Here is a 21,783-nt window from a genome sequence, read left to right as displayed (position 1 = left end):
TCAACTGGGTGATGGGTGACTGTCCATGACCCACTTACAGCATTGGTGCTCTCTCAAAAGGGATGTCAAGCACAGTCTTTTCATACATGTAGACAGTATTTAAATTTAATATATTTGATATTTCATAGCATGCTTGCACGTACTAACCATTTGATTTGCCTTTCAGAGTCATGTAAACGTCACAATTTGGAATTAAGCACTTCCTGCAATAAAGCTGAGAAAAATGTGTCCCAAAATATCAAACTGTGTGGCTCCTTTCGCCATCCTCCTCATTGTCCTTTCACGGCCCTCATGGAGCAGCAAGGAATATGTCAGTTTTCCCATCCAGAATCGGGACTGGACACTCAACCACTTGGCTGTTCATAGTATAACAGGGAATGTTTATGTTGGAGCCGTCAATTGGATTTACAAACTGTCGAGCAACTTAACGCTGTTATTGAAGCATGAAACCGGTCCAGAGGAGGATAACAAATCTTGCTATCCTCCACTGATTGTTCAGCCTTGTAATGAACCCTTGACAATGACTAACAATGTAAACAAATTGCTTCTTATTGATTATTCCGAAAATAGGTTGCTGGCCTGTGGGAGTCTCTTTCAGGGTGTTTGCAAACTCCTGCGACTGGATGATCTCTTTATTTTGGTAGAACCTTCTCATAAGAAGGAACACTACTTATCGAGTGTTAATGAAACAGGGACAATGTATGGTGTAATTGTCACATCTGAGGGATCAGACAGCAAGCTCTTTATTGGAACTGCAGTGGATGGCAAGCAAGACTATTTTCCAACTATTTCAAGCAGGAAATTGCCACAGGATCCTGAATCTTCTGCTATGTTTGATTATGTGTTACATAGTGATTTTGTTGCTTCCTTGATTAAAATCCCATCAGACACCCTGGCTCTGGTGTCTCACTTTGACATATTTTACATTTATGGTTTTAGCAATGGAAATTTTGTGTATTTTTTAACAGTGCAACCAGAAACTGAAGGAGTTACTGGATCCACAAATGATCAGTTCTATACTTCCAGAATTGTGCGTTTATGCAAAGAAGATGCCAAATTCCATTCGTATGTTTCACTCCCTATGGGCTGCATAAAGAATGGAATTGAATATCGCCTTTTGCAAGCTGCGTATTTGTCAAAACCAGGAAGTGTTCTGGCAAAATCTTTAAATATTTCTACGGATGATGACGTTTTGTTCACTATATTCTCAAAAGGTCAAAAGCAATATAAGCACCCACCAGATGAGTCAGCACTCTGTGTGTTTGTTGTGAAATATATTAATCAACAGATAAAGGACAGACTACAGTCATGTTACCGTGGTGAGGGGAATCTGGAACTGAACTGGTTACTGGGAAAGGATGTCCGCTGCACCCATGCGGTAGGTCCTCCCAGTATTCCTCCTTGAATGATTTCTGTTACTGTTTTAAACATTTGTTTTGCTTATCCAAAAATTAAATTAATCTTACACTTATGAAGTTGTGAAACATGTAGAATAAAAGTTCCAAGGTACTCAGCCAAGAAAACTATTGAAACACAGTCACCATTGTTATGTAGGAAAAATGCACAGTTAGATCCCACAATAATGGTGTTTTGATAACCAGGTAATCTGTTGATGTGATATTTCTTGAGGGATAGGCAATAGCCAAGACATCCCAGAGAAATGCCCAAGATTTTCTTTTGAATTATGCCATGGGCTCATCTATTTCCACCTGAGAGGATAACTGGGGCATAGTTTAATGCCTCATCCAAAAGATGGTACCTCCAACAATGTAACTTTCCCTCAGTAACACACTGGAGCAGCAACCTATATTTCTAATCCAGACATACTTCTGATGCTTTTCGTCTGGATGTTTTTAACAACATTGCAATGCAATTAATATTAAACTGGAATTGTAACTGTAACAGACACAATTTATGTTGGTTGCCTTTAGAGGGAAAGATCATGAAAGATGCCCACTAACATGATATTAAGAATGAAAATGTGCAGGTCTTGAGTGGAAGTGTGCGTCCAGTGTTTGGTGGATTGGTAACTGAAGCATGCTGAACAATGAAACCAGTATAGTATTTTAAACTTAAGCATTAAGCTTCAGTAAAGTCTAATGAGGATATGGAATCCCCCATTTACAAATATTGGATGGGACAAGCTTGACTTCAGCAGAATCCATAATAACTTTAAAATAATTTTCTATTTTCTTTTTCAAAGCCAAAATTGAAATGGGCATGTTGGAAAAGACAGGGAAATGAAAATAATTGGAAAGAGCAAATAAGTGTAATAAGTTCTATGGTAGACAAACAGAAGGCTGGAAGAACATAGCAAGCCAGGCAGCATCTGGAGGAAAGGAGGAATCAACGTTTTGGGCATTACCCTTCAATACTGGATGTGGGGGTAGGGGCCGCTGCAGACATGATTGGAGGGGGGAAGGGTTGGAGGCAGAATGGTGGTGATTGGTGGACACCGATAGTAGGTACAACCCGTTGCTCGATGGGAGGGATGGATCCATTTAGTAGCTGGAAGGGAGGGTCAGAAGGTGGAATGGAAGGGAGGAGATGGGGCTGGAAGGGAAGGGAAGGGGGGATGGAGGGATAGGGGGGTAGTGAGAAGATTATTTGAAATCAGAGAACTCAATGTTGAATCCTCCAGGCTATCGAGCTGAAGGGCTGAAGAGGTCACAGCAGTGAGTAAGGACCTTACTGAGTACATTTCAGAGGGATGCAGAGAACTTTTTCAAAGTGGGCATCTTTTGCGGTGGTTTGAGCCTGATTTAGAGACAAAAAACCTGGAGAAGCTGGAATCTAACATGGGGGCTGGAAGAACATAGCAAGCCAGGCAGCATCTGGCGGAAAGGAGAAGTTAACATTACCCTTCTTCAGGGCTGGATGTGGGCTATATATTGGAGGAGGAGATATTGTTCATTAATTCAACCAACATGAGTGAATGTTGGTGTGTAAGCATTCTTAATGCCTTTGCTATCTTTTGAGACAGTGTTATTTGGCTGCTTTATATTGTCACTGTCACTAGAGTAGAATAATTGGACACACATACATCCATGTTGTGTCACGCTATGTCGCCTCATGGTACGATATTTGTTTTAAATGCAGGTTCAGGGCATACAGAATTGAACAGCTTCCATCACCCCTCTGTGACTACTTACAAAGTAGGCTAGCAATGGTGGGCTACTAGTCTACCAAAAGGACTGATGGAATATGTATATTTACTGGGATGGAGGAGAATCAAAAAGGTTTTATTTGTGTATATCATTGCTTTCTGTTACACTAATAATAACTGTCAGTTTTTAAAACCTCAACAGGTTTATCTCACAAAATGAAAGCAGTGTCGTTTTAAGTCAGCCCATTTTTGAGTCCATGTCATAATACTTCAATTTTATGCTTTCAATTTAGCTACACTGAGCAGTGCTACAAATCCTAACTGTGACAATATTGGATTAAGAAATCCACTTCTTCGTATCTATCCTGTAGGAGTAGCATTTATTTAGTTGCAAGTAATTTTGTTTCAGATTGACAAGCCTTCTCTCTAGCAGAGACAAAAGTAGGTTTAAATGTTACAGAGCAATGATACTCATGAGATGAGTTTCTTGTGTTGGGCCCTGGGCTTTGCTAGAAAAGTTCGTATGTATTGACCATCTGTTGTTTCTCTGATGCAACTGTGACATTCTAGACCACGTGACAATGTAGTGTTGGTATGGAATTGGAGTCGCATGCTAGTCTTGGTGAGGACAGTAAGTTTTCAAAGAACATTTAAGGCACCAATAGAGTGTTTCTGACCATCAGCTCTGTAGATGTTTTTATTGATGCAAAGTGGGAATGTGGATTTGACATTACATTCAGATCAGCCAGGATGTTAGAGCAGGCATGTGGGGCTGAAGGGCCTGTGCCTGTTTCTGATTCGGATGTTCTTTTCACAATTATTTTTAGTTTCAGTTATCAGAATTCACTTTTTACTCTGGATGTGAATTTGACAATAAATTCTGAGGTTATATTATTCTCTCATTGAGATACTGGCTTGTTGCACCTCCAATTGACACTGCTGAGGTTTTGTAGTTGCTGAGATGAAGTACTAGTGTCTGAAATGTAAAGGTATGTCACCTCACATGCATATTGTAACATCGGGGCACTGCATCATTCCACTGACATCTCAGGATACTTTCTGTAAATGTTTCACTGAAAATTATAATATTTTATGTGGTGGGTGACTCGTAAATGAATTGTTGCAATCTGAGATTTTGCTCTCTTTCTTAACAGCCAGTTCCAATTGATGATGACTTTTGTGGATTGGATATAAACCAACCCCTTGGGGGCTCTGTGCTTGTGGAAGGCATAGCAGTTTTCACAGAGGATAGGGACCGAATGACATCTGTTGCATCCTATGTCTACAATGATCACTCCGTGGTTTTCGTAGGAACTAAGAGTGGGAAACTTAAAAAGGTAAAGTAGAATCTCAAGTTTCAGAAGCAATGGGGCTAATCTCCACTCAACACAATTTAATAGTGCTTACATGCAGCAGGCATGTTTGCTAAAAAAAATTAAGCTACCAACAATTCTTCATGTGAGATCTTCTTTTGTTTTCTAATGAACAGAATGTCATAGACAACAGCAAGTGTACTTAGTTAAAGACAGTTCAACCAAGTATCAATGCACCACCAAAATAAATTAAGTGATTGACTCAGGAGTGTGTACTTTGAGTCTGTCTCAGCAATTAGACAAAGTTAAGGAAAAAAAATCAGAAAAATATGATTTTTTTAAAACAAAATTTTCCGCACCCATAATGTTAATTCCTCTGTTGTCTCAAGAGACACTAACTTGACCTGATATGTTTCCAACTCTGTGTTTGTTTCAGAATTGATATCGCTTGTATGACACTTCTTGCACATGAGATTGACACAAATTTGCACCCTTTGGAAAGCCTGTTGCAATCACATTGATTTATTTTGTCACCGTGCGTCGATAAATACCTCCCTGCAGATTTTATTCATATTTTCTGTCAAATTTTTTTAGCAGAATTAAATGTGAAGTTTTCATGTTTAGCAATGTTTTTACAAGGGGTCCGTTATAAATCTCCACATTACAGTACTCTAAAACACTAGGAAGGGAATTTTCTTAAGTCAGTTCTGTGGAGGTCCTTTTTCAAAATGTATACAATTAAAAATACTTTTATGTATGATGTTTAGCAGTTATCATAAGCAGTGTTTCAGCACAGTCAACCTCAGCTTTCTGTCATTTCTGACTGTCTTAAGTGTACACAGTGATATTTCATTGTAAAGCTGAAGAGAAAGTACCATATGAGATATTCTTGGCATGAGCTGTCAGGTGATTCTTCTACTAATGGTTAATTGTACTCCAGAGTTCTTGAATGAACAAAGTCTGTATTCATCCAACAATAATTTCCAAGACTCGTTATGCTAGCCCATAAGTATGAGGAACAAAGAAGCTTAGGTAATTAGCTAGAGACTGTTGCAACAGAGATGAATATGAGCACTTTTACTTCAAATTACAGGTTACTTTGTTTATTTCATCTTTGTATTCACCTCCCCCTCTCTTTGTTAATCTTCTCTTGGTTATAAAGATTTAATAGTCTGATAGTTAAGATAGAAATTCAAAGACGAAAAAAAGGTTTCCATCACCAAGGTTTGTAATTTGAATGGACAGCCTTCAAATGCTTTGCACAGAATGGCTGAGGTGAAGATATTGCATCTTTTAATGCAACATTGGTTAAATACTTGATGCACAGGAAGACGCATCAAGGAAATGAGAGAATAGGGCAGTTTTTTCATTACTTTGGTAAAGATCTTGCACAATTATGCTGAGTTCAAATGCCTCTACGTTTCTGTGGTTCTGTATTCAGCAGCTAGCTATCAATTTTCTTGATTTATTTGTAAGAAATGTATCTTTTGATAAGTTGCATCATAAAATGTTTCGCAGATTTGAGAAGATGTATCTAATTTTAAAAGGATGTGCTGATCTTTTTGTTGCACTGGAATAAGAGTAAGTCATATACCCCTTTTGAGTCTATTCCACCTTTCACTATGTCCATGGTTGATCTGAAATCTAACTCCATACCTCCAGATTCACGCATGTCCCTTAATAGCTTGGGTTGACAAAAAGCTTAAGAATTCAACCAGCATCAACAGTCGCTTTGTTCCAAAATCCTACCAGCCTTTGTATTTGAAAGTGTTGCATGACTTAATTCTGGAAAGCCTAAAAATGAGAACCAGCCCTACACCCCTACGCCTTGATTCTCCAACTAGAGGAAGTCATGTTGCCCTCTCTACTTTGACAGTTCTACCTCATCACCCTCCCTTGGCCATTTTAAATATTTTCTTAAGAACTGGGATTGCAACATTAGTTTATGCAGTCTGTCGTCCTAATTTAAATGAGTAAAACTTTGCAGAACTTGTCTTTACAGACAACCATAAACAGATTATTAATTAGACCATGAATACATTTTTTTAATCTTTCTGCTGGTTTTATACAATGCAATATGTCTTTATCATGTGATTTACTTAATTTTAAGGCATATTTGATGTGATTCTGTATTGCAATAACTCATTTTTAAAATTATCCTTGTGATGTAGGATCTACTAGTAAAAATACAATCATTACCAATTTCTGGGTGCATTGTTCATAACGTGATGTGCCTTCTTTTGGTTTTGAAGGTGTTTACTTTCAACATTTAGCTCCTGTGTTTATTGCTTTGCTCAAAGGCTAGTGAAACTGCATCTCAGTCTCCCCAAAAGGCTCTGGAGGCTGGATTAATTAACATAAACAGCACCGAGATGAAGAGTTGTTAAAATTACTTTTTAACTATATGGTTGCATTAGACATTCAGTTTATGTTTAAAGTTTGCAGGAGAAACAAGTTCAAATTTGTGGGACATTGATTTCAGTATGAGGGAAGGAGGGAGCTGTTCTGATGGGATGAGTTCTACAGGAATCGTGCTGTAATAAGGGATATAGATAGGGCTTTAAAGGTAGTGCTTCTACGATGCTGTAGGAAATTATGGAGAATGTTTAAAGGCAGGGTGGGGAGAGGGTTCAGGACTGGTTCTGAAAACTTTCATAACAAGCAATAGGACAAAGCATGGAAAGGGTTGGGAATCTGAAGTCAGGCACAGCAGATAAAGGAACAACTATGAGAAGAGGGTAGTCAGTGCAGGATTGATTATGTTGCACTTAAGTAGGTGTGATATGTCAAATCAGGTAAATGCATTTGCAACATAGATTGTAATTAACAGTTACAATGTTGTGGGTATCACAGAGATTTTGCTGCAAGGCGATCAAGGCTGGGAACTAAATATCCAAGGATACAATTCCTATTGAAAGGACAGTCCGATGAGCAGAAATGGCTCATTAGTAAGAAATGAATTAAGTTGATAGCAAGAAGCAATATAGCTCCATTCTGCCTAGAATCTGTCTGGGTAGGGTCGAGGAAACACGAAGGGAAAAAGACCCTGATGGGAGTTAAAAGCAGGCCTCCTAGCTGCATTCAGGATGTGGGGCAGAAAATAAATCAGGGGACAATGCCTTTCTTACATTCCTTTTCTACTACAATAATTGTAGCAGACTTCAGTATGCACATGGACTGGAAAAATCAGGTTGGCTCCAAATGTCAAGAAAAAGAACTTGTAGAGTATCTGAGGCTTGTTTTGAACAGCTTGTGGTGCAGCCCACTAGGGAACAGGCAATTTGGATTTGATGTGTAATGAGGCAGACTTGATTAGGAAGCTTAATGTGAAGGAACCCCTATGGGGCAGTGACAATGACATGCTAGCGTTCACCCTGCAGTTCGAGAGGGAGAAGCTTCAATCAGATGCAATGATATTATCTTGAGTGAAGGTGGCTACGAAGCTATGAGGGGGGATCTGGCCAGAGTTGATTTGAAGGAGTGCCTAGCAGGGAGATGGTGAAGCAGCAATGGCAGGAATTTCTGGGGGTAATTTGGGAGGCACAGCAGAAATTAATCCTAGGGAAGAAGAAATGTATTAAGCAGATTTGGAATATTGAGCATTTTTGGGCCCCATATTTAAGGAAACATTTACAGGCCTTTTGAGGGAGACCAGAGGAAGCTTATGATTAAGGGCTCGTCATATATGGAGTGGTTGTGGACTCTGGGTTTGTGCTTGATCAATTTTAGAAGGATGCAGGAAAATGAATGAAACTTAGAATATTTGAGAAACCTCGACAGAGTGGACATGGAGAAGATGTTTCCATTGATAGGTGAGACAAGGATTTGAGGGCACCCCCTCAGAGTGAGCGATCACCCTTTAAAACAGAGATGAAGAATTTTGTCAGCCAAAAAGTGGTGAATCTGTGGATCTCGTTACCACAGAAAGCTGTGGAGATCAAGTAATTGAGACTGTAGATTAGTAAGGGGATCGAAAACTATGGAGAGGAGACAAGAGAATTGAGTTGAGAAATATGTCAGTGATCGAAAGGGCTGAATGGCCTAATTCTGCTGTTATATCTTATGGTCTTGTGTTTCTGCATGTACCTGGAGGTATGACTTAACCTACTAGAATGTGCTCTGTTCATCTCCTTATTGTTATAATAGAAGTATGCAGAAGAATTCTTCAGAACAAACAGGAGAAAGAAAACACACATTTTAAGAGTTACTAAGGGCATAAATCTACTATGTTTCTATTCTTTTTCAAGAATGATAATATAGTGTCAAAATGGCCATGTACTCATCCAGCAGTGACTTTTTGTATAGTGTATACTACCTGGTGCTGGTGAGAGTATATTAAAGTATCTGCCAGCTGTTTTGCAGCTACAGAAAGCTTGAAGACTAAGCACAACTTCTTTCTTCGTTTTCATTCAATGCTCACCAATTAAAGGCAGGGATTTTTAAAACAATTATATCAGTTGGATACTGCTGCTAAAATCCAGGCATTATCTTTTTAAGATTAATTTAAGCAAGTGCATGCCTTGTTTGTTTTTCTGGTTCTAAATTTTTTTTGATCATGGTCAACTAGTTCTGGTTCAGCAAAAAAGAACTTGCATGTATATTGAGCCTTCCATTTCTTCAGGATACCCAAAGTGCCTTATTCCCAAAATTTGTTGTGCAGTTGCTGTTGTAGGAAAAAACAGCTGTTTAAAGCAGAGCAAGCTCTTGCAAATGCCACTTAATTAAATTACCATACAACATATGTCATGTTAAAAGTATTGTCCTGAATTCCTTTCTTCACATTGGATTTTTTCCATGCTCAAGACGGCCTCAATTTAATGTGTCATCCAGAAGGCCAGTGCCTTTGATGTTGCAGCACTCCTTTGCTACTGCAGTAAAGCGTTTTGTCTGCATTGTGCTCCAGTCATTGGAATGTATCTTCACCATGACAAGAGAGCTACCTCTGAGCTGGCATTGGCCTTTGAGTTTACATCTGTTGCTCAGCGCACAGAGCTGCAGATCTTTATCGATTAGCTAAAGAGAGAGATGATTGGGTGGCAGGTTGAGTCACTGGGCAAACAAGTCTGTCTCCTGGTGACTGAACAAATAGTAGCATTGGCAAATAGCTAGAAATGGGTTGCCTAGCTATATTGCAAGTTGAGAGATAATGCATAATATGCAGAAACTGAAAAGAAAGCGAGTAAATTAAAGCTAACGTTTGGCTCTCAACAAATGCCAACTGTCCTGCAACTGTTTGCCAGTGTATTTTCATTGTTCTCTACCCACCTGCCTAATGGCAACTGGTACAGGGATATTGTTGTGCTGTAATCCTGTACCTTCCCTCCCCATTCCCAGCTAATTTAGCATATCTGTCTGATGCATGAGATGATCAGCCGTCCCAAACAGACATGAGAGCCCTGGCAAGAATAAGAATCCAGACACTACTAAGTCGTTCTTATAACATTTTTGGAACTATCATAGACAGAATGTATGTGTTCCCTTTACTGCCTAGAATCAGCATGCTTTGTGTGAGATGGATGTGTGTATTCTTAGCCTCAGTGTGAATCTCAATCAAATATTTTCAACAGCAAACCTTCATGAGTTTAAGAATAAACTTTATTTATTTTCTCACAATTCATCCTGATAATACCAATGTTATCTGCTCAATCGTGTGTGTGCGTGCACACAAGTTCAGAAAAAGAGTTTATATTACATGTAATATATTTTGTATTACTGAATTTGGATAACTCAGTCTCTGATTTACAATCTCTGGTCTCCCGCAAGGCAGATTTAGTATCTTTAATGCAGTTCATGTTTTAAAGTTGAAGTGTAACCTTTAAAAGACCAGTGTCCTTGACAGACAGTGAGGTTTCCTGTTGTCGTATTTCGAGGAGGTTGGTCTGTGGTTGAACTAGAATTCGAACAAACTGGGAGGAGCTGTCCTTGGGAACTGACACTTCTAAAAGTATTGCTCGGGTTGCTTAATGACTTGCAGCTAACTTATGATCTTGCTTGTTGACCATCTAATCAGTAATTGGCTTGCTGTGAAACTTTTTTATCTGCAAGCAGCTTCCAGCTGATTTGAAAAGCAGGCAGCAGCATGGCTCCCTGATCATGTGACTTCCTGCAAAATCTGATAACAGCCCAGATCAGGGGTGGAGGGGATGTGTTTTTTGTTGTTCAAATCTCTCTGACTTAAGGCAATAATCTTGATACGATAGGCAAATGAATGCATCAGTCACTTCAATCTGCAGCCATGTGATCTCCACTTTTATTCAGAATGTACATGGGCCAGTCTTGAGATTTCATAGGTCTTTAAGCAAGGCCTATTCTTAAATAGAGATCTGTGTATTGTGTGAATGACAATGAATGCCCATGTTTGATTAGGTATTTGCTTGTCAATGGTCACTAAATGTACAGCAGTATCTTAAAAATTTGTTTGGGTCCAGTGTTAAGTATTGACTGAAATTTCAAACTTTGGATTCACAGTATTTGGGATGGGGAAAATTATTGCTTGGTTGCACCGCCTAGAGTAACTTGAACCTCACTTAGACCATAGGACCACAAGATATAAGTGCAGAATTAGGCCATTTGTTCCGCCTTTCAATAATGGCTAACATTTCTCAATCCCATTTTTCCTTCCTTCTTCCCATTCCTTTTCTCATCAAGAACCTATCTATCTCTGCCTTAAAGTCAATCTATGACTTGGCCTCCATAGCCCTCTGTGCCAATGAGTTCCATGAATCACCACTCTCTGGCTGAAGAAATTCTCCCTCATCCCATTACTCGGAGTCTGTGCCCTTGGGTCCTTGCCTCTCCTAGTGGATATATCTTGTCCACATCCACTCTACCTCGGCCTCTCCAGTGTTCTGTAAGTTTCAATGATATTACCAGCTCACCGAAACTCCATGAAATACAGTCCCAGAGTCTTCAACGACTCATCAAGTGACAAGCCCTTCACCCCTGGGATCATTCTGATAAAACTCCTCTGGATCCCCTCCAACACTCTCATATCCTTCTTAAGATACTCAGCCAAAAGGTGCTCTCAATTTGCCAGATACGGTCTGACCAGAGTGTTAAAGAGTCTCCATGTTACATCCCTGCTCTTGTATTTGAGCCTTCACAAAATTAATGCTAACATTACATTTGGCATCCTAACTACCAACTGAACCTACATGTTAACCTTAAGAGTATCCTGAACTAGAAGTCTCAAGTCCTTCAGTGGTTCGGATTTCCAAAGCCTTTCCACATTTTAATAATAGTCTGCACCCCTATTCTTCTAACTAACGTGTAACCAAACACTTGCTCACATTATATTCCAGCTGCTACTTTGCCCACTCTCCTAGCCTACTCAAGGAATTCCAAAACCTCCCCACTGCCTCATTATTACCTGTCCCTCCACCTATCATTGTATCATCTGCAAACCTAGCAACAATGCCCTTAGTTCCTTCATGCAGAATGTTAACGTATGACGTGAATAGTTGTGGCCTCCACACTGAACCTGCGGAACGCCATTAGCACGAAGCTGCCACTTTCTGTCTTCTGCCAATCAGCCAATTTTATATCCATGCCCAAAAGACTCTGGATGCTGGAAATCAGAAACAAAAACTGAAATCGTCAGGAAAACTCAGCAGGTTTGGCAACATCTGTGGAGAGAAAGCAGAGTTACTGTTTTGGTCCAATAACCCTCCTTCAGAACTTCCAACCATGCAGCACCTTGACCTTAACACCATCGGTTGTTATTTTATTTAGCAGCCTCCTGTGTGGCACCTTGTCAAAGGCTTTCTAGAAATCTATATAGGTAGTGTCTGCTGTCTGCTTTGTCTAACTTGCTTATTCTATCTTCAAAGCAATCTGACCGATTTGTCAGGCGGGATTTCCCCTTGACCTACTGTGCTGACTGAGCCCTATTTTGTCATGCACTTCCAAGTATTTACCAGTGATCAAGGTCAGGCTAACCCTTCCTGTCTTCTTTAAACAGGGCTGTTACCTTAGCCATTTTCCAATCCCATATAAACCACAATAAGTGGATTTTTCCCTCCCACTCCAAGTTCCTCTATATTCCAGATATCCTGAATTGGATGCCAAGCAGACCACACACCCTTTAAGACTTTCGATCTTGGCCAGACAAAACATTCCCCAGACTGTACTATCTGTGATTATGTCTACATTTCTCTTTTCTCCCTGTTCTTCAATGACTGCATGTACTGTGATGCTGTGGTCAGTTTGGTCATCCTCCCTGCAGCCTCCAAATTGCAGGAGGGAGCAAGAATCTCACGCTTGTTAGACAAGCTGAAGGTCTGAGGCTCCTTTAGCATTACCTCCTCAAACAGCCTACCTACCCTAACCAAAACCATCCTATCCGTGACCACTGCCTGAATTTGAGGGAGTGAATCGAAGGCGTGTGACTGTTTCCAGAAACAGTGTCCAGGTAACCTTTCCCCTTCCTGATCTGTCTGTGTTTAAAGCTTAGATTCCAGCTCGCCAACTCTGTGTCAGAGGTCTTCAAGCAACAAACACTTGTTACAGATGTAGTCACTATGAGCCACAATGTTGCCCAACAGTACACTCATCATGCAGGTACAAACCATCACCTGGCCTTGTATCTCTCTTTTATTTACTTAGTTCTTATTTCTTAGTTTTTAAAAAGTAGTTATTACTGGTCTTCTACTTTATAATGTGTAAACATTTCTCCCATTTACCGTCAATCTAAAAATACCCTTTAAGGATACATACAACTATTAACAAGGTGATTTTTCTGTGATGTCACTTCTTGTTTTGTCTTGGACTTCAACTTACTCTGTAGGGGGGAGAAAAAACACCCTTGAAACTATGAGCCAGAAAGAGAGCAAAATGCACCTCCTGCCCTTTGCACCAAATTCCCATGCCTCCTGAATCACCAGATTATACACTGACTTCACCTGTATCTTAGCCTTGATGTGATTTATCCTGTCTGACTGTGTGAAGTTTACTGATCCTTGTCCTGGCACCCTCACCACCCAGTCTTGCCACATGTTGCCTTCTCTCACCCAATCCTTATTTTCTCTGCTGAAAATTGATTCTGTGCTGTCTTGCAGTGCGCCTTATCAATAATGACTTTTGTAGGAAAGCCACTCCTGATATTGAGAATTGGATCATCATGAAATTTGGAAGTTGAAACATTACCTGTTTTTGCCCCTGGACCACAGATTCTGACAGCTTTTAAATTCTTTGCGATGTGAGCATTGTTGGCTAGGCCAGGGTTTATAGTCCTTGCCTTGAGAAAGTGATGATGAGCCACTGCAGTACCTGTTTTGTAGGTAAACCCTTGGAACAGCTAAATAGTTCCAAGTCAGGATGCTGACCCCCTTTAAGGGGAACTTGAAGGTGGTTGTTCCCATGTATCTGCTGCCTTTGGCCTTCTAGGTGATATCCAGGTTTGCTTGGTGCTGTCCGAGGGGCTTTTGAGAGTTCCTGCAGTGCATTTTGCAGATTGTACATACTGCTGCAACTGTGCTGATGGTGAAAAGAATAAAGTTTAAGGTGGTGGATGGCGTGTCAATCCAAGTGGATTTGTCCTGGATGGTGTCAAGTTTCTCGAGTTTGGTTCTGAAGTCATCCAGCATGCAATATTGCATTACTCTCCTGTCTTGGGGAAACAGGCTTGAGAAGACAGGAAATAAGTTACTTGCCAGGCTAAGTGTAGGCTAGGTGGATTGGCCATGCTAAATTGCCCGTAGTGTTCAGGGGTGTGTGGGTTATAGGGGGATGGGTCTGGATGGGATGCTTCACGGGGCGTTGTGGACTTGTTGGGCCGAAGGGCCTGTTTCTACACTGTAGGGAATCTAATCTAACCTAATCAAAGAATTGCCTCCCTCTGACCTGCACTTGTAGTGACAGTATTTACATGTCTGTTGCAATTCAGTTTGTGTTCAGTGGTAACCCTAGGAAGAGGTTAGATTTAAACGCATTGAATATCATGGGACGTTTGTTAGATTTTCTCCTGCTAGAGGTTGGCATTGCTGTTGATCATTTGATTACAAACCACTAGTAATTGTGCAGAATAAAAATGGGCAGTGTTATCAACGTGGTGATAAAATGCGCAGATATTGGGTCTGAATTTGGTTCTAACTATACAGTAATTATAATTTGTACTTATTTTGGCCTGTATATACCTCGGTATCATATGAGCTCTTTCAAGAAAAGGGGCAGGGATTTATATATTTTGAATACACTGTCTTATTTTCAGTTTGCAAGATTTGAAAGATGAATTTCTGATGCAAGCTATCTATTCTTAATGGGCAAATTCAGCTTGCTAAGAACTGCTAATTTCGTGAAGTTTGAAATATATAGTCTTTTATCACAAGAGCATTTTGAATAACTGGAGATGAACACTGTTGGAAAAGTTTCAGTCTCTTAATTCCCTCTGCTCTAAACAGTCTGTTACCTTATCAGACATTTGGATAGATACTCAACTAGTTTAACAGTCAAATTTGTTTGCCTCTTGCAGTTCTTTTTAATCATGTAATAGTGGAAGCTAATCGCAGGCAACACAAAATCTGTAGCCCTTCACTGACATCTTGTACTTCGTAGTAAATACATCTTGTTTGATGCCTAGATTTACCAGCTGAACTCTCTCTCACTCTTATCTAGATTAGCACCTCTGACCCATTTTGCTGTATTGGAAATGCAATGCTGTCTTGGAAGTATGGCTGATACTGTGGAGCAGTTTTGTGCAAATTTAATCCAAACTTGAAGAATACGTGGATACATGCCTGAATTATATAATGTGTCACATATCTGTCAAGTCTTTGTTTCTGGTGAGAAATGGTCCAAAATGCCACATGTTTGGTTTCAATGGCATTGACAAGCTGACAGCAAGATTATTTGAAGACTAGCAATCTTGATAACTTGAAGAAAACCTGTATATCTTCTGTATTTAGATATGCCTCAATAGAAAAGCCAATCATATGGAGACTTATGACCATTTTTGATTTCACAAACTCGATGTTTTATTTTTGCTTTTATTTATTTCTTAAATTCAGTTATATTTTGACTTTTTATCGTCTCCTCCTCAGTTTAGCATCCTTTTACTGCTGATGTTTTGTAACTACTAAGTAGAAAAACCACACTGTTAGTTGAGGAGTGGTGTGTACCAAAAGGTTCTTGTGATATAAAAGTTGTTGCATTGGAGTCTGATGATTCAAGTATCTGAAATGTCAAAAATATGTTGGTTAACAAAGAGACAGTGCTCTGTTCCGTTGTGACTGTATTTCAAACTGGATGAGACATTAATCTTTTACCTCAGTGAAAAGTTGTCAATGATTATTTCCCTGTCAGAGACACTTTATCTTGTCCTTTATAGTTAATGGAAGCACAGATTCTGTTTCTCTTCACATCAAAACCTCACTTAATCTTCTATTAATCCCTTCTGTTGAGGTGTGTGAATGCATAATTTGAAGCTGTGCCCTTTGACAAAATAATGGAACAATTTTCAAAACACGAAGATTGGAAATACTTGAAAGCTAGCTTTGATTGAACTACAGTCACCTGGTTTTGTGGGGTAAGTTTTAAATGGTGAAATTGGAATTAACTAGGTTTCCAGTTATGTTTTTTCTGATAGCTGAAATGTTCTCAAGTATTTTTAGTCTTAACCTTTTATTGGTTTGTTTATCATTAGGTCTGTCTTTTATACTTAGTATTACTGTATTGTCTCTCTCTCTCTCTTTATGTGCTAAGACTGTCAACGTTTTGTTTCTCAATTATAACCTTGGTGTTTCTGTCCCTACTAGGCTTTTCTAGCGCTTTCGGCCTCGAGACATTCTTCATGTTTTCTTTCTCCTCATAAATGCACCTCTTATCCATCATTTTTCCCTCTCGTCCTCACCTCAGCAGATAATTTCAGATGGTAATCCTGTATCAAAGTGATGACATTAAGCAAAGCACTCCAGATGTAAAAGTACAAATGACTACAAAAACATTGCACATGTGTTACAGAGTCTTATAAATTGTTATTCTATTGTCAAAAAAAACCGCCAACATTTTGATATGCCAAAGTGGATGGTGGAGTTAAAAGTCTAGGTTGCACACTCACTATTTTAGAACACACTCTAGCTGGTTTAAAGAAAAACATACATAACAAGTAATGACCAGTTTGTGAATATTCCATGGAATGAGATGATTTTACCATGTTGGAATAACAAATAAACAGGTTTATTAGAGTCAGTTTATTTAGTTGAACAGTTAATAGCACTGATAGCTAGAGTTGTTTATCTTTCAATAGATATCTAATGATTAAAAATGGGACATAACCATTGGTCACTTCTGACTTTGAAAATTTTTTGCCTCAAAGTTATAAATCATTGAAGTTGCAAGCTACCTTGGAAACTTGGCATAAGTAGGGTTAACTTTTGTGTGAATGACCTTGTTTGTAAGAGCAGAACTTTAGTTTACTTTGGAGGAGATGCAGGTAAAAGGGTTAAAACAATAAATGCCTTTATGGTAGTTTACATTATCTCAGCGACCCTTTAGAACTGTCCCCAGTGGGATCCAGAAAGCATGTCCTTTTAACAAACCACGACTTCCTCCAATAGATTCACACGCTTTTCAAAGCCTTAGAATTTATGATGACGCAATCCCTTGAGAAATTGCAAATTGGCTGAGTGTTTGGGCTACATTCCTTCATGCCATTGTCATCTGTTTATTAGATAAAAACTGCATCCGAGTCTGCTCACGAAAGGTCAACACAGTGCAGAAGGTAAGATTTCTGTTTGCCAGAAAACAACATCAGTCAGAAGCATAGTGAGCACTAACATATGAAATCACTCCAAGGAACTGCTCTTCGTCCAAGTTTTTCTTTATTCTGACCAGAAGCACAAAGCTGAGCATTAATATGCCTGTCCAATCAAATGGAGAGGTTATTTTTATAAGGCATTGTCACTGTGACAGTGTGCAGACTTGGTGACTAAGGTGTTTTAAGTCTCTAGTAATAAAATAAATGCATACATGCATAGAAAGATTAGAAATAGATTTCTACTTCCATGTGAAATAATCCCCAATCTAATAGGCTTGCTGATAAGGTAGAAGATACCAGACAAATGAAACATACTGTTAGTGGTGACTCCAACTGCTTACTTTCCCTGTAGTCTGAAGTTTCCTTTCTGTATTGATTAAACCTTGATGTTCAGCCGTGCTAGGTAAGTATATTAAGATTAGCCATTACAAATTATTCAAGCTGCCTTTCAGGATAAGATTGACTCAAATGGATGCACGCATTATTTAATAGGCTAAGTGGCCATTTACAATGTTTAATATTCTTGATTAGAATGTTCAAATATTGCTAGGACCTTCATATAAATTGAATGTTAGAACTGAATTGATTTGGGTCCAGGCTGATGTCCTGTTAATTTCAAAATTTCTAAGACTGCTCAACAAAGCTGTTACTTTGAGAAGATGAGAGATCATTAAAAGACCAAAAAAGTGAACAAGACTGTAACTGAAAGCTTGATGTGAACTGAGTGGAAGGCATTTTGGGCTTGGCAATCATCTAACACAATAATTTGGCCCCATTCCCAGAGTAACTGTGAAGATTTAGTGTTTGTTTCCTTCTTTTTAATGAGTCTCTGTAGATTTGTGAGCTGGACTTTAAGAGGAGATGGGCCAGCAACAAAGCATTCACTGACCTGACCTAACCAGTGCATAACACAGGCAGCAAAATTTTTATTATCTTGTAAAATCTTGTGTTTTGGAATCGTGTTCTTTGTCTCTTGTAATGCAGCACAGCCATCTTCCAAAGGTGAAGAAAAGAACAGTTTTTAATTCCTTCACGTTTTTTGACATTTCCTGGAGCAAATATTACAGCTTATATGAGCAGCCATAGGCAGTCAGCTTTCTTCGTCAACTGACTTTTAGATTTCCAAGTTCATGTACGGCTGACTCATTTCCCTTTTGGGCATTTGCTTAAAGGCTTAGCTTGTAGTCAGTTAGATTTGTGTTTCATTTCTAGTAGGATGTGTGGAGATAGAAAGAGTTTGAAATTGTTTCTGACTCCACTTTGTGGTGCAGTTTAAAAATGATATCACTTCAGGATAAAAGATTTCATGATGGTCTCTGCCTTTTATAAAACGGTCTTGGGATGTTCTTCTTTCAAATACATTTTCTTTGAAGAACTACGGGTTAACTCTTTACAACCCAGAATTAACAAGAAAGCAAATCATTAGAACAAATTGTTGACTTGTGACATTGGTACCTTATTATAAATACCAAATGACAAATCATGTCATCACACATATGCTCAACAATATTCTGTGAATATTGAAAGAAAGGAAATAAGAACTGGGACAGAAATGGGCTATTTGGCCCCTTGTGTTTGCTCCACCATTCATTTAGACCATGGCCAACCATCTACCTCATCGCTGTTTTCCTGTGCTGACCTCAAAGCCCTTGACACCCTTAAATGTCTAGAAATCTATTGATATCTGTCTTGAACATATTCAATGAGTGATCCACTCACAGGTCTATAGGATCGGGAATTTGGAAACCTACACCCTCTGAACATTGAGTTTCCTTGCCCACCTCAGTCTTGGCTATTAACATTTTGTTCATCAGAAACCAGCTGAGATCATTACAAAAAAACACCTACAGCACAGGGAATATATCTTGTAAATCACTTATTTCCTCGACAACTGAATTGCATTTCTTTCCGTTACAAATGATCTGACTCCATCTGATGTAATTCTGTCCAACAATCCCGAGGACCAGCAATCAGCGGTTCAGCCCTTTGAGCCTGCTTTGCTGCTCGATATGATCATAACTAGTCGTTCAACTCATGCAGTTCCAGCTTTCTCTCCTTATCATTTGAACCTTTTAGCCTCAAGAACTATATCTACATCTTTCTTGAATGTCTTCAGTGTGTTGGCCTGAGTTTCCTCTAGCAGAGATTTCCGCAGTCTTTCCAATCTCTGGGTGATCTTTGGGTATCCTTTATAGCATTTAAATTAGACCGGGCTTTAGTATTAATATTCCTCCATATCATAAATATTTTAAATTAGCAGTGCAAGTACAGGCTATTTCTTCTATTGACCCCTGCGTGTTAATTAGTTAGGCTTTGTTCCATAAGCATTCTTCATATCCATTAATGTTTTGAAAGAAAAAGTTTGCACTTCTATGTCCCTTTGACAATTTCCACATTTTCCGGGCAAAATGTAGTGTTCAAGTTAAAATCCGATCAGCACGATCTTATTGAATTGGAGAGTAAGCTGAAAGGGCGGAATAGCCTACTCTTGTTCCTTGTTTGTACTTTTAATGTTTTTACTGTGATGTAAGGAAATATGACATTTTGCGTTAAGCTCAGTTAGTTTGACATCAGAAAGTTGAGTTCAAGTTCAAGTTTTGAACTCAAAACCGAACATGATGCTCCATGCAGGAACACTGTACTTTTGAAGGTGCCATCCTCCGGATAAGTAGTAAAACTGGAGGTCTGTCTGCTCTTTCAGGTGGGTATGAAAAAAACAATGGCACTATATAAAATAAGAATGTGGAGTTCTCCCTGGTCAATCATCATTACTCTATCCACATCAGCAGTGTAGATTATCTGTTCGTTTTCACATAGTTCTCTTTGCAGGAACTCTGGTATGTTTCCTGTAGTATAACATTGACAGTGCACTTCAAAAGTACTTTGGTGTCTTTGGGACGTGCTGTGGTTTTTGAAAAGCTATTTTTATTGCCAGTTCCCAAACAGCGTTATCCCACAAAGAGTAATGCAATAAAAGATCAGATGTAACAGTGTGGCAAAATTTCTCCTGTTGCCCTGCACATCATGTCAGCGTATCATTTTACATTCATCTAAGAAGCTGAATGGGATTTCAGTTTAATGTCTCATCAAAACTTAAGAACTCCAACACCCGTATATCCCCTGTGTATTGCATTGGACCGTGAGCCTACTTTAGGTGCTCAAGTCTCTAATATGTGGTCAGTACCTCAAATCTTCTAATTTGAGCTAAATGCCTGCCGCCACCACATCACATTTTTTTGAAGTAAATAAGTTGTTGATGGAGCAAAATATTTTGAAGACGAGTGATAGGTTTAGGTAATTGCAGTTACAAATGCATTTTTCTTTTTAATAAATTACCTTGCCATTGCTTTTGAAGTCAGCTAAATACATTTAGGCTTCTACTAAATACAGAGGGCTAGATTTTGGAATCATTTGATTGTACTGGAGTGGGTGCCGAGAAGATTTACCAAGTGTTGCCTGGGATGGAGCAGGTAAGCTTACCTGTCCTCTCTTTATAGCTAATGTTGTTTTCATTTGGAGCAGAGAAAGCTGAGAGGGGACTTGATAGAAGTGTATAAGATTGAGGGGCATGGACAGGGTGGAGAGAAAGTGACTGATACCCTTAGTTGAAGGGTCAGTGAAAAAGGACATAATTTAAAGATGAAAGGTAGGAAGTTTAGAAGGTTTTTGAGAAAAATTCTTTCACCCAGAGGATGGTGGTGTTCTGGAATGCACTGCCTCGGATGGTTGAGGCAGGAAACCTCAAAGGTACATGCACGAGCATTTGAAGTACGATAACGTTCAAAGCTGTGGACCGTGTGCTGGAAAGTGGTATGGATGTAGATTGATGGTAGTGTTTTTGGCATGCTCACTTGATGACCTTGCACGCCTGTTTGATTCTAGAGCAATGGTTCAAACCTATGAAGTCTTTGCCCCCACTCTGACACCAAATTGGTTCCACTTTTGCTTGGGCTCCTTGATGCCACAAGCATTCAAACGTGACCTTGATGTCAAGGCTGTCACTCTCTCCTCACCTCTGGAAACCAGGATCTTCTAATCAATGATGTGAACCGCCCCATTCCCAATGCCTGTTTGGATCTTGGGAAGTGGATCTTGAGCAAATCATCAGCAGTACTGTCTTCTTGCAGGTTCAACAGCTCATTATATTGATGAATTCTCTCAGACAGCAAATCGAAAAGTGAAAAACACCGATCCCTTCACTTTTAGTTTTGCATTTTACATTGGGAAATAATGGATTGGGATTAAGATTGAAAACAATAACTTTTTAAAAATAAGAGATCATCGGAACTGCAGATGCTGGAGAATCAGAGACATCAGAAAAAAAATAAAAATAATTTGTTTTATGAGTCTGGACTTTTTTAAAATCATGTAGAAATTTGACATACCACCAATATAAAGTTAGTACTTCAGGGCCAGTGAGTTTGCTTAGCAGATAGTATACTAGATTCGTACTATTTTTGTTTCGAGAAATGGCTACACTTGATTCAATGATGTACAATTTTATCAAACATTTTTCCAAATAAAACTAGTTCTGTAATTTTGGAAGTTTTCATCAGTTCAATGATTTTGAATTGGTTGCAGTCGAGCAAATTCAAGCCTGCACCCACTTCTGG

The 21,783-nt window shown here is 39.1% G+C and overlaps 1 protein-coding gene across 2 annotated transcripts in view; it reads left to right on the top strand.

Moving 5' to 3' along the window:
* LOC125462786 (plexin-A2-like) overlaps positions 1–21,783 on the top strand; it is a 440,661-nt gene that overhangs the window by 58,969 nt on the left and 359,909 nt on the right. For both annotated transcript variants that reach the window (XM_048553162.2, XM_048553161.2), the window contains 2 exons: positions 167–1,378; positions 4,261–4,443. In XM_048553162.2, coding sequence (XP_048409119.1) covers positions 224–1,378; positions 4,261–4,443 — 1,338 coding nt within the window. In that variant the 5' untranslated portion in view covers positions 167–223. The remainder of the gene's footprint in view (positions 1–166; positions 1,379–4,260; positions 4,444–21,783) is intronic.

This window comes from Stegostoma tigrinum, chromosome 21, assembly GCF_030684315.1.
Source record: "Stegostoma tigrinum isolate sSteTig4 chromosome 21, sSteTig4.hap1, whole genome shotgun sequence".
NCBI lineage: Eukaryota > Metazoa > Chordata > Chondrichthyes > Orectolobiformes > Stegostomatidae > Stegostoma > Stegostoma tigrinum.
Note: the sequence above shows the minus strand (reverse complement) of the source record. Positions and strands in the feature narration are given on the sequence as shown.